A 12,274-nucleotide genomic window follows, 5' to 3' on the forward strand; every position below is an offset into this window, starting at 1 on the left:
ATAAGAACAAGTATTTTTTTTTAAATAAAATATGTGTTTCCGGGTCCTCCCTGGTGGCGCAGCAGGTTAAAGCACAGCACTAAGATGTTAAAAACCACTTCCACACCAAATTCCAGCCCCGCCTGCCCCGGAGGTGACCACATGGCGTGGCAGACCTCTCCAGATTCGCCCACTGCTCCCCTCAGCAGTGTACTTCGACCATCTGCCTGTTCTGCTCCCCACTCTGTCTCTGGTGAAGCCTCTCACCTCCCCTGCACCTCTGGCTTGTATCCCAGTTCTGGATGCATAAATAAATAAACCTTTTTTTAAAAAAGATGTGTTTCCACTAAAAATTGCTGGGTATAATAGCCTAGTGGGGCACAATAAACTTACAGTCTTTTCTTCAAATCCAAATACTCCAAATGGAGAATCATTTTGTGGAATCACAACAGTTACAACAACGTCATCGCCAAGTCTGCCACCTCCAACCACCTTGTCCAAAGAAATATTGAATGTTTCCACGAGTTCAAATTCAGCATCATCAATTATGATGATTTCTATTTCTGCAGTAACCTGAGAAAGGAAGGAAGAAGGGGAAGGAGAGATACAACTTGAGAAATCTTCGAGTTTTTAATTCAGAATTTTAGTCAATTATTTTTAAGGTAAATTATATATGTGATAAAAGATAGTATAAGCACATCCTAGATATATTTCCTATTAAATCAATTTCTGTAGCTCAGAGAAAACTCCCAATACTTTGCTACGGGGATTGCTTACCAGAAAAAATTTTTCTACCTAAAACCAATAACAACAGAGGAAAGTGAGAAATCTGAGCATCACACTCGAGAGGCAAAACCCTGAACAAAATCAAAAGCTAAAATGGAGACTCATTAAATTGTCTGAACTTCAAATTTTCACTGTTGAATACAGAATACTTTCCCTATAGGATGTTAATTTTAAAAATAATGAGTATGTTAAAGACACTGCTAAATTATGGCACTTCAATCATAAACACAGAATTAAGGGAGAAGAGAGGAAGGAAAGCATAGAGAAATAAAATACTGTAACTACAGAGAGAAGGCCATTTGAATTTGAAATTGTTTTTCTACCTGCTTTAAATGTAAAAATTTTGTTACCCCTCCCTTTTAATAGCAAATGCTTTAAAGTTCTGATTTTGTTAAAAACTCATGATTTCAAATATTAATAGACCTTTATGTGTAGCAAAACCTAGATCACAAATACTTATCTTGAAACTGTATTACTGTCTCCCTAAGGATAACTAAGAGGTTAGCACACACTACGCAGATTTGTCTAGGCAAAAATCAGCCTTCATGGGGATAGATACTGGTATTTGAAGTTCCTGACATTTTCATGGTTCTTCGCATGCCTTTTTTAGCTGAGTATTTTCAGAAACATCTTATTTTTATTACGTGTTCATTTTACAAAATTTATACCTCCTGGAGGATATTTTATAAAATTAAAATTGATTTGTCCAAATCTAGACTAGTGTTTTCTTGTGTTTTTCTAGCTTTTTATTTTCTCTCATTTTAGTCTTTTTTTAATGATGGCATTAGTTTTGTGTGCTAAGTAAGAAATATGTAGATACAAAATAGATACCTGCATATACAAGCATTAAGAAATAAGTAGAATAAAAACCCAAAAATTCATAGGAATAATGTGATTCATTCATGAGGTAATGTTTTTATACATCTTCAGGTACTTCTAATTATTATCTGCTTTTACAATTTCTATTTAAAATAGAATCAGGTGGGGAAGTTCACAAAAGGATGAAATTCTTGCCTCTTTACATTATTTATGTCCACTGATAAATTAAAACGTATTAACTAATAACATTTTAGCTTGGCTTGACAGAGACATTTACAGTGTGACCCATTCAGCAATCACTATTGCACATTTGCTTGGCAGACGTTTATAAATACTTGAAGGACACGCCCACGTGTTACTTAATATACTCATGGCTAGCATACCTGTCTCTCTGCAAATTCAAGAACTCCATGGGATGGCCTGAAGTCTTCGAGGCCAGCACTGTCCAGTGCTGTTTTCCAATAAACCTTTACTGCCCCAAAGCTTCCAGCCAGTCGGACAACGGGAATCTGGACTACAGTCAAGGGTGGAGGCACCTCATATGCAGTAACAACACCACCAGAATCCTTTTGGAAAAGAAAACAAATTGAAATCCAAGACAACAGTATCACCTTATATATCATCTCTCTGAATTTACTGTCCTTTTGACATGTCTTATAGTTGATCCTTAAAGCAGAAGTTAGTAGTCACCTATATGTATTCATAATAGATCTTACAAATTTTACACTTAAATTTAGTGAAACTATACATAATACTCTGCCTACCTCAAAGAGGACTAAGAATTAATAAGAGATAAATTTCAGGTTAGACCATTGTAAATATCTGCAAGCAAAGCCAATTACTTTGCAGAAAATTTGACAATGGCAGAATCAGCAAGTATAAGCTTCTGTGTTACTATTAATATATGAAAGAAAGTACATCTTACTCTAGTAACATGAAACTTAAAAATTCCTCGAGGATCATCATTTTCTTCAATTGTTATTTCCACTACTTCCTTTCTAGGCCTCCGCACTCCCGGTTGTCCTGCAGAGAAGTCAGAGTTCACCAGGTAAACCTCAGTGATGTTGACAATAAATCCTTCATCCAACTCAGGTGCATTATCCTGAGAGTAGGGGGAGAGCAAGGAGGGAGATTGAAACATTTAAATGTAATTTGCAAGGAAACTTGCAATTTTTTCAGTAAGGAATAACTGTCTGTGGGAATAGGAGCTTTGTTATATAAACAGAAAGTAATTTTATAGTCAAATACATTTAATATTTTACTATATTATCACCAACTTCTTTATCTTAGGAGATATTCAAGCTTATAGATCATGTTTCAGAAACTTCACGCTCACTAGCACATAAAACATTTTCTTAAAATCCATCCCACCATTTTGACCATACATATCCCATTGGATACGTGTTACATGTATTATCTCCCCCACAGAATTTAGGAGAAACTGGTTAACTGGTAAAAAATACATACTAAGGCCCTCCCTGGTGGCACAATGGGTTGAAGTGCAGTGCTGCAAGCTGGCCACAACCGCTTCAGTGCGAGTTCGAGCCCAAAGCCTGGAGGTGACCCACATGGCACAGCAGACCTCTCCTGTCTTGTCTGCTGCTCCCCTCAGCAGTGTACTTCATGGATCTGCCTGTTCTGCTCCCCATTCTGTCTCTGGTGAATCCTCTCACCACTCCTGCACTTCTGCCTTGTACCCCAGTTCTGTATACATAAATATACCTTTAAAAAATAAAATACTAAAAGAGAAAACTCAAGATTTATAAGCCTCATCTTGTAAACCAAAGCCTATATTTTCATTAATTTTTTAAATTGTTACATTATTTTTGAATGGGTAATAAAAAATTCCAAAAGAATTCATAGTTTAAAGGTATGGAAAACATCCATTCTTACCTACCCCACATGTTTTTCCCAGAAAATCCTCTCCAGAAGCCCTTACTGTCTAAGGCTATTACCACTATTAAAACACTGATATTAGTGTATTATCTATTTCATAATATGATTTATAACAGTATTTAGATATTATATTAACATAAAAACATCTAACTATTGTGTGTGTGTGTGTGTATATATATATATACATATTTTTTAAAGGTTTATTTATTTGTGCTTACAGAACTGGAGTACAGGCCAGAGGTGTGGTGAGAGGCTTCACCAGAGACAGAATGGGGAACTGAACAAGCAGATCTACTGAAATACACTGCTGAGGGAAGCAACTGTGGGTCAGGAAAGGTCTACCACTGCCATGTGGGTCAGCTCCCTGACCGGGAATCAAAATCGTGCAGTGGTTTCGGAGAACTTCATAATGCAGCGCTTTAAACCGTTATACCACCAGGGAGAGCCCCTAACTATTAAATGTTTTAGTAACAATTTACCACTGTCAGTTTCTTGTCAATCAACAGATATATATGGTTCTCTTTTTACATATAAAGAGAAATATTAAAACCATTATTTAAATATTTGAATTTTAGCCTTAATTCAAGTAATATCATGAAATGAAGATATTGTCACAGCAAGTCACAATAAATATAACCAAATTGATTCAGGTATTTTATTTTCAATAATTTAAAAGAACTAACCACCCAACATCAAAACAGTAAATTCACAGACATATAATAATCAAATTAAATGCAATGCTTCAAAGTTTATTCTAATAGTATGCCAGTTCTAAATAAATACAAAAGTTATTTTTACTAATTATAAAACATTCATTATTAAATATGAGTGGAAAAATTATAGCGCTCACATTTTTACATTTAAAAACATTCTTTGATTTTTATTTTAGTGTGTCACATTTTTATCTTTCAAAGCATATTTTTATTTTACATCCTAGTAATTGTAGCCTGGACTCACCGGCAAAATGGCAACTTTGGCATACATTTCTTTTATGTTTTCTTTCATTACTATTACTGTTTCTTGCAGCACATAATCTTCATTCTCAGTTGCTCGGTTATTGACGTGCAATAAGGGGTTGGGTTTAGCTAACACGTGAACAGCAATGTCTCCAGTTAATCCTTTGTCTCGAACAATTTGCAACTGCAGGATGGTGATGTTCTCTGTGAGAGGGATATGTCTCAAGTAAACATATGCTGTTCTAGCACTGAGGTGATAGTCTAAGCATTTAGGAAATGTTCTGCACAGTTTTTTGAACAGTTAAGAGGTAAAATGAAGACAACATATACTCCCAAGGAATAGTCTATGCTTTGCTCCACTGTACACAAAGTTGAGCTGAGAATCACTGAGATTCTGTACTAGTCCTAAACCCTCACTCTGGTTTTCCAACACACTCAACTATGGTGCAAATATCATGCATTTTAACAGGTCTTGCTGAAAAGTTAAGGTAAATATATGTACAGGTTGAACAGAGCTTCCAAGTAAAATGCTAAGATGAGTCACTGAAAATGAAAAATTAAACGTATGTCATCAAATTGTTCATTAGAAGAGCGATTTTGTCGTTATAAAGACGTGCCTAATACAAGACTCATACTATTTCACAACACCTACTTTTCATTTCATTGCTTAAATATTTAAATTTTATTTTGCCACATGAATTTTAAAAAGTGCTTCCCAATATTTCCCTCTAGTCTGTGAGTTTCTAATTATGAAAATGCAGGTCTTTAATTTTCCACAATTAAAGCACAATCCTGACACACTGACTTGGTGCATAAAAAATATTGAATGAGCAAATGCATAGTTCATTTTAGGTCTATTGCTTCTGTTTTCAAATATATGGATATAAAAGACCCAGGTAGCTAACTACATGTCATTCCCCCCCCATCAACTATATAAATGAAAGGACTTGAATGATGTCCATGTTCTTAATTAAAACTTTAGAGCTTTTATGTAATAGACTCTAAATGCATAGTAAAATCTTTTGTTCAAACAAAGTGATTTTTATCTACAAATATCTGTCCTATGGCTGACATGAATAGTTATTTAAGGAAAAACGGGATAGAGACTAATCATTTTCATTTCACAGAAAAGAAGTTCAGCAATAATTTGAATGTCATATACAGTTTCCCATGTTGTTCATTGTCCCTTGCAACTACTGAAAATCTATAGAAAGAAGATCTGAACAGGTCAAAAATAATGGAAAAGGGAATGTAAAATTAACCATCAGTTACTTTCATTTCAATGATTTACCAAAAATATTAACATTTCTATTATGATGTTAATGTTCAAAAGGTAAAAGTATTTATTTCCTCAACATAATGTTGAGTTACTACAAGATCATAAAACTTAGTAACAACGAACAATAGCATATGACCTGTCAAATTTTAAAATTTAAAAGGAAAAATTTTCATTCCAGTAAACATTAGAATTAAATTATCCAATAACGCTTACTCCCTAAAGAATGCTTAGCCAGATTTACCTTCAGGCTCGGCTACACTAATGAAGAGAGACTCAGCATGCCAGCCCACCAAGCCATAGGGCGAGTCATTGGGCAGAGTGGTTATCACAGACTTGTTTCTCTCCTGATCAATGGTAGCGCCTTTTGATGGGTCCACGACCCCTTCTGTGGTGATGTGGTTGAGTGTCACGATTACCATCTCTGATAACTCTGGTGAATCATCAGCAAGGACCGTCAGAGTGATTGTGGACAGTGCCTGGCCTTCAGAAAAGGAAATCTAAAATTTTTTAAAAAGAGTTTATTTAATTAAAAAAAAAAAAAGAGTTTATTTATTTTGAAAGTACTGCTGTGCTGTAAAAATACCAAAAGTCTACAGTTTCTTTTGATACTGACCCTATAAATAACAAGATACTGAAACAACATAATGATTCTACAAATCAAATAAATTTAATATTAAAAGTGGACGACTGCTAAGAACAAAAGTAAGTAATTACTGAAATTGAAGCAAATAAAACATGTAGCCAAATTGTCACATCCTGAATTCTCTATTCTGTTAAAATGCAGAGTACATAACTGTTTGGAAATCTAAGTCCTGGATCCCATCTGTAAATGTCTCTAAGATTAAAGAAGGTAACATACTAGTTTAACTTTTTTCCCTACAAATGATTGCTGAGGTCACTAATTCCTTTTGACTAACCTCTCAATATACCTAGCAATGGACAAATCAAGGGAAAAACAGAAAAAGAAAGGTAGAAATAAAATCAGAAATTATCTCTCCTCCTTGTGAGTCTCATTATTTGAAGAGTCAAATCCAAATTTGCTAGAACACAGCTGAAACTCTTTAACTGGACTCATGTTTGCTTGTTACATGTCATGTCCCATTTCCCCGCCCAAAACCCTATTCAACAATACACCTACAACAACTGCAAAATATTCAAACTAGCATCACAGACCAATTTTGCACATACTCATTTCTATACATAGAAAAGCCATTTGAGGATAAACTCAAGAGCTTTATTAACATACTGAAAGTCATAAAATTACTGTCCCTTGGCCAAATCCATGTTATGCACATGAAGTTTCATTTGAACACAGTCAAGTTTATTCATTTACATACTGTCTATTACTGATTGTGCTATAAAGGCAAACAAGCACTTGAGAAATGACCATGTAGCTAACAAAGTCTAAAACATTTACTAACTGGCTGGACATCACCTGAATAACATAATTTCTGACTCTTGAATAAAATAATTCTTCCAAATATAATCTAGACCTAAATACAATTAAGATACCATTGTGCATTTTAAAAATAATTTAACCATATATATGTGTAAAAAGGTATTATAATTCCATATATAATTATATGCTGAACCTAAGAAATACAAGTTATAGTTTTGGTTGTTTGCATATTCACTATAATAAAAATGTCATAATATTCATAAAACACTAAAGTTCCAATCATCTTTCAAATGATATGGAAATCTAGAAATGATGGAGACTAATATGGATTTGTCTTTTTTTGGAGACAATTCCAGCTTCAGTACGAGTTTAATCCCAGGCCAGGGAGGTGATCCACATGGTGTGACAGACCTCTCCTGACCCTCTGGCTGCTCCCCTCAGCAGTGCACTTCCTCAGTGGGCCTGTTCTGCTCCCCACTCTGTCTCTGGTGAATCCTCTCACTGTCCCTGCACCTCTGGCTTGTTCCCCAGTTATGTGTGCATAAATAAATAAATCTTTTCTGTGTTTCTCACTGGAATTCCCCCTCAATTTCAGCAAACTACTTTACACCCAGTTATGTGCCACTTAGAGGGTGGCCTGAAGTCAAGGACACAAGTCCCCTTGCCCCAACTGGAAACAGCTCAAAGGGCCAGCTCAGTTCTGAAATTCCACAAAGTCTCAACCTTATGAGCAACTGCAACAAGATCATCTTCTCCCTCTGCACACACTTGCATATCTCACATTCTTACAGGTATATCTCCCTTAACAGATTTTGCCCACATCACTGAATCTCAACCTATTTACCAGGTATTACCATCATGCAATAGCTCTGGTCTACTTTTTCATACATCTGGTTATAATGCACAGATCTGCTTCCTATTTACTTTTTCCATTCTACCTAAACCTTGAAGCCATGTTTCCATTCCCATTTTGATTGGCTTTATCTTCTGAGAATATAGTACATCAACAATTTGGCCAAAGGACATACTGAACCTTAAAAAGGGATGACATTTTTACAGGTAATTTTGGTTTGATAGAAAAAAGGACAATAATCAGAATAAAACTAACCTTAAATTGTATCCCTCTCTATGATGGCTAGTGTGAATCCAGTGTTGATATGGTCAAACTCAAACACTTCATCCACAAGGCAGGGTTTGGTCCCATGCATCAATAGTAACCATAATTTAAAAGTGACTCTCCTATAATTTTGTAAATTACATACCACTCCTGAGGTAGGAAATATATCACTAACACTTCCATCAGCTTCCCATGCTACAGTTAAACGACCATATGTTCCTTTCAAGCGTTCAACATTCAAGGTTACGAGGCTGTCTTGTTCCATTTCTTCCACTTGCTTATATAGTGAATTCTGGAAAATGCACAGAAGACACAGGAGTTATCTCAAATGACAGCAGTGACTTATTTAATGCATTATTCATTTACAAACTTCAAAGTATACTAAGCAATATAAAGATTAATTGAAAAGCAATAGTTAAAAACCTGTTGTATCACATAACCATTGCATTTTAAAACAGCATATGTGAAAAAGTGAAAGACCAATTTAAAGTAAATTAAATGTGAATTTTATAACATTAATTTTATTTTCTTGTTTCTACATTCTTCAATGCATGTATTATATTTTATACTTGGAAAGTATGTGTATTTGTAAAGTAATTACCTAAAATGTAAACATATATCAAGAGAAAGAACATACAGAATTGGGTAAAGTTTCTTTCCCTGCCTACACCCTAACAATCTCTAGCTCTTTGCTTGTTTTTTGTAAAATAAAATTTAGTCTTCATGATTTCGAAGGTCCATTCAAGTATAAAGATATCCTAAGAATCAGGGTGATATTTCTGATCATTTACAAACGTTCTCTTCCTTAAATTTACATCCTATGAAATGTTTCTACAGGCTTTCAGGCTTCCACTGATGGTGTTTCATCCTTTACCCAGTGCTCTTTTCACTATTCTACTGCCAAACATAGCTGTATCTTTTGTGTTAGAATTCTTTACTCCCTTCTCACTATAGTTCCTAGTCTCTTTCTTTTGTTCCAAACTGCTTTCTACCCCTGTGTGATGGTAACATTGTCCAACTAACACTTAAAACCTCTTTTGCCAACTAATTAGTGAACTTTCCCTCAAAATTAATACCAAAAGGATTCCTTCTTACAATAGACCTGGTTCTCCACTAGTAATGAAGCAAGAATCAGAGTATAAAGGTTTTTTTTTTTTTAATTTTCTCAGTAAGATTTTTCTTGTCTTTTTATTATAGTAACCTAAAAAGAGACACCCCCCCCTTAATTTCTTAATGCTTATGAAAGCTTCTGTTGAAGACACTAAACTTGAGTTGATGTCCCATTCTATAGCAATATTTTATATGGCATTTTAACACACTATTATAAATGTTATATAGTAATAAAATCTTGCTCAAGGAAATCAAACATTCCTGCAGAAAATACCTTGTTTTTAAAATATGCATACAATTTGTTCACATAAACAATACTTTTTAAAAGAGAACCTTCTCTCTGACTATCTACCCTCCTCTAACAATTTCATAAAATGAGGATTTGAAAAAAGCCATCATCTAGTGGAGCTCATTTTGCCACAAGATAGACCAAGTGCAAGAGCCTGTTTTAAGGAATGGGTTGAAGTAATCCAGGATGTTATCTATTGGCAAGAATTAACCCACCTTTGTAGAAATTTTCTTGGTGTTTAAATCAGTTTGAGTTATATTTTCCTTCTTACAGGGTATTTCAGAGAAATATACCATAGCTACAACTGTAACTCCAAGACATTTTGCAAATAATACTGAGTGAATGGATTTTCTTTTGCTATCTGTTAACAAAATTGAGACAGAAAGCTAGGAAGATGGGCATAGCTCTTCAGGAGAGAGAAACTCTATGCATAAAATGCACATAACGATTATAAACATCTCTGGCTCTTTCTCTCTCTCCTCCCCCTCCAAACAATAACAAAGACACAATAAGACAAAGTCATATTTATACTGATGCTGACATAAAACACAATGTGTGATATACTTAGAATCTAATGCCTCATTATTCTCTGGAAACAGGGTTAAAAGTGCCAATGTCTGGACCAACGCCAAATGGTAATGTCTCAAATTTAACCCTATAAAAGGATCAGCACTGAAAAACAAAACAAACAAACAAACAAAAAACAAACGGTTAAGGAAAAGTTAACGTAGAAGGTCTATTGTATAAGTCTAAACTGCAAACATAAGTAGAATTCACCTTAGAATACAGAATAGGTTGTGAAGCTGGGAAAGGGAGAAAAGTTTAAGATACTGAAAGTATGATGAGTCAGTACTGACAACAGATACAATGAATAAGAAAAATTCAATAAATAAGTTATTCTGGTCTAAGTACAGGATCTCTGGTTTCATTACCTGAGCAAATCCAACAACTCCATATGCATCATCATTAGACAGAATAGTTATATTTACATAGCCGTTCACACCAATCTCTGCTCCTCCCCTGGGATTTTTCAGCTGAACTCTGAAAGATTCTTCCTCTTCTGGAACTGTATCATCAAGGATATTTATTGCTATTACAGCTTCTGTGTCACCAGGTTCAAATATCAGTTCACCTGAACTAGCATCAGATATATACATAAAATAAAGTCAACTATAAAAAAATTAAAAGACATATACACAGATTATTCAAACCCTCTCACTATGAATATTAAAACTTGCAGAAATCACAATTCATAAGTAACATTTTAACCAAGAAATACTTCCTTCCGTAGTATGTAAACATGACTAGCAAACATCTGGCTCATAAATACCTCTTTTTTCAGTTACTAAAGACTTAGAATTAAACACTATAGAAAATTATGGCCAGCAGGAAATCATTCAACATGAAATATCAACCCTACCTAGGAATGAAGTCGGACTGGCTTGAGATGTAGCTCAGCTCATACAGGTGTGAATGGGCGTCTCCCACTAGAGCAATTAAATTCTTGCTTGAATTACGGGATTTAACGGCAACAACAACTGCATCGTGAGCAGAAGGTGCTTCCAGAATAAAAGAGAATTGATTCAACTTTGCATTCCAGCAGTAAAGAGCAGAAACATGTTGGCCAGTAAGAAGCATGTGGACTGCAGGGTGGGGAGAAAAGGCAGAGGGAGTAAAACCTAATTGCATCTCAAATGCTCTTCCCTGGGCACGGAGTAAAACCTTCCTGATAGCCAAAGCTGCTTTCGATATCTAAAGTAACTAAGTGTGACTCAAGTTCAAAAATGCCTGAAATTGTATTTTTTAAATGCTGTAGAGTGATCGAGTCCGACTCAGAACATACCCACATCCACTTAATAAAAGTATTAAGTCACTAGTATAAAATCCAAATGGATATTGAACTGTTCTCATCTCAACGTTCATCAATTGGACAGCACAGGATATTTTTTAAGTGAAAACATTTCCATTTACCATCCATTTGAATTCATAGTGACATAGTTATAGGCTAAATCCAAAATAAAACTCTTCATTTAAAAAGTTAGTACTATTTTACAGCATTATACTTTTATAGGTTGCTACATTACATTCAATTTATCATTTTAATGCAATTTAATAATCTATAGGGTTGATCTTCAAATACTTGAGCCCTCCACATTTGGTGATTATTGCTGTTTTACAATTAATATTTCAATATTAATTAGAGACAAACTTCTGTAATAACTTTCACTTGATAAATTCTGAACGACCATTAACCATACCAAGGGTATGGACATATTTATAATTATTAGAGTATATTTTGACATGTTATTAAGAAATCATAATCTTCATAGTTCAAAGCTACTGCTCATATTTGTATCTATAGAAATTAGGAAGGAAAGGAGGCTTCCTACATTGTATTTGCCACAAAATAATCTTCAGACTTAAACTGAGGACAAAAGGAGAAGCCAGAGTGTAGCATATACAAACTCCAGTACCTACGGAAACTCAGTGAAATATAAAGATATTGATAGGTAATATATATATATAAAAAAAAAAAACAACACAGAGCCATGTGGGTTCAAACCCCAACAGGAGCCAGTTAAGGGTCTGGCCCCCAGCATGTCCAAGTACTTTTGGAATGTCCACAGCTTTCACTACTGCAAAG

At 34.7% G+C, this 12,274-nt stretch overlaps 1 protein-coding gene across 1 annotated transcript in view; it reads right to left on the reverse strand.

Moving 5' to 3' along the window:
* ADGRV1 (adhesion G protein-coupled receptor V1) overlaps positions 1-12,274 on the reverse strand; it is a 402,490-nt gene that overhangs the window by 289,208 nt on the left and 101,008 nt on the right. The window contains exons 49-56 of the mRNA XM_004678139.1: positions 11,051-11,273; positions 10,563-10,767; positions 8,377-8,523; positions 5,957-6,212; positions 4,438-4,640; positions 2,510-2,686; positions 1,968-2,150; positions 373-552 (exon numbers count right to left, since the gene is read on the reverse strand). Of these exons, the coding sequence (XP_004678196.1) occupies positions 373-552; positions 1,968-2,150; positions 2,510-2,686; positions 4,438-4,640; positions 5,957-6,212; positions 8,377-8,523; positions 10,563-10,767; positions 11,051-11,273 (1,574 nt within the window). The remainder of the gene's footprint in view (positions 1-372; positions 553-1,967; positions 2,151-2,509; positions 2,687-4,437; positions 4,641-5,956; positions 6,213-8,376; positions 8,524-10,562; positions 10,768-11,050; positions 11,274-12,274) is intronic.

The sequence above is a fragment of the Condylura cristata genome, unplaced genomic scaffold, assembly GCF_000260355.1.
Source record: "Condylura cristata isolate star-nosed mole 26May11 unplaced genomic scaffold, ConCri1.0 scaffold00007, whole genome shotgun sequence".
Taxonomy (NCBI): domain Eukaryota; kingdom Metazoa; phylum Chordata; class Mammalia; order Eulipotyphla; family Talpidae; genus Condylura; species Condylura cristata.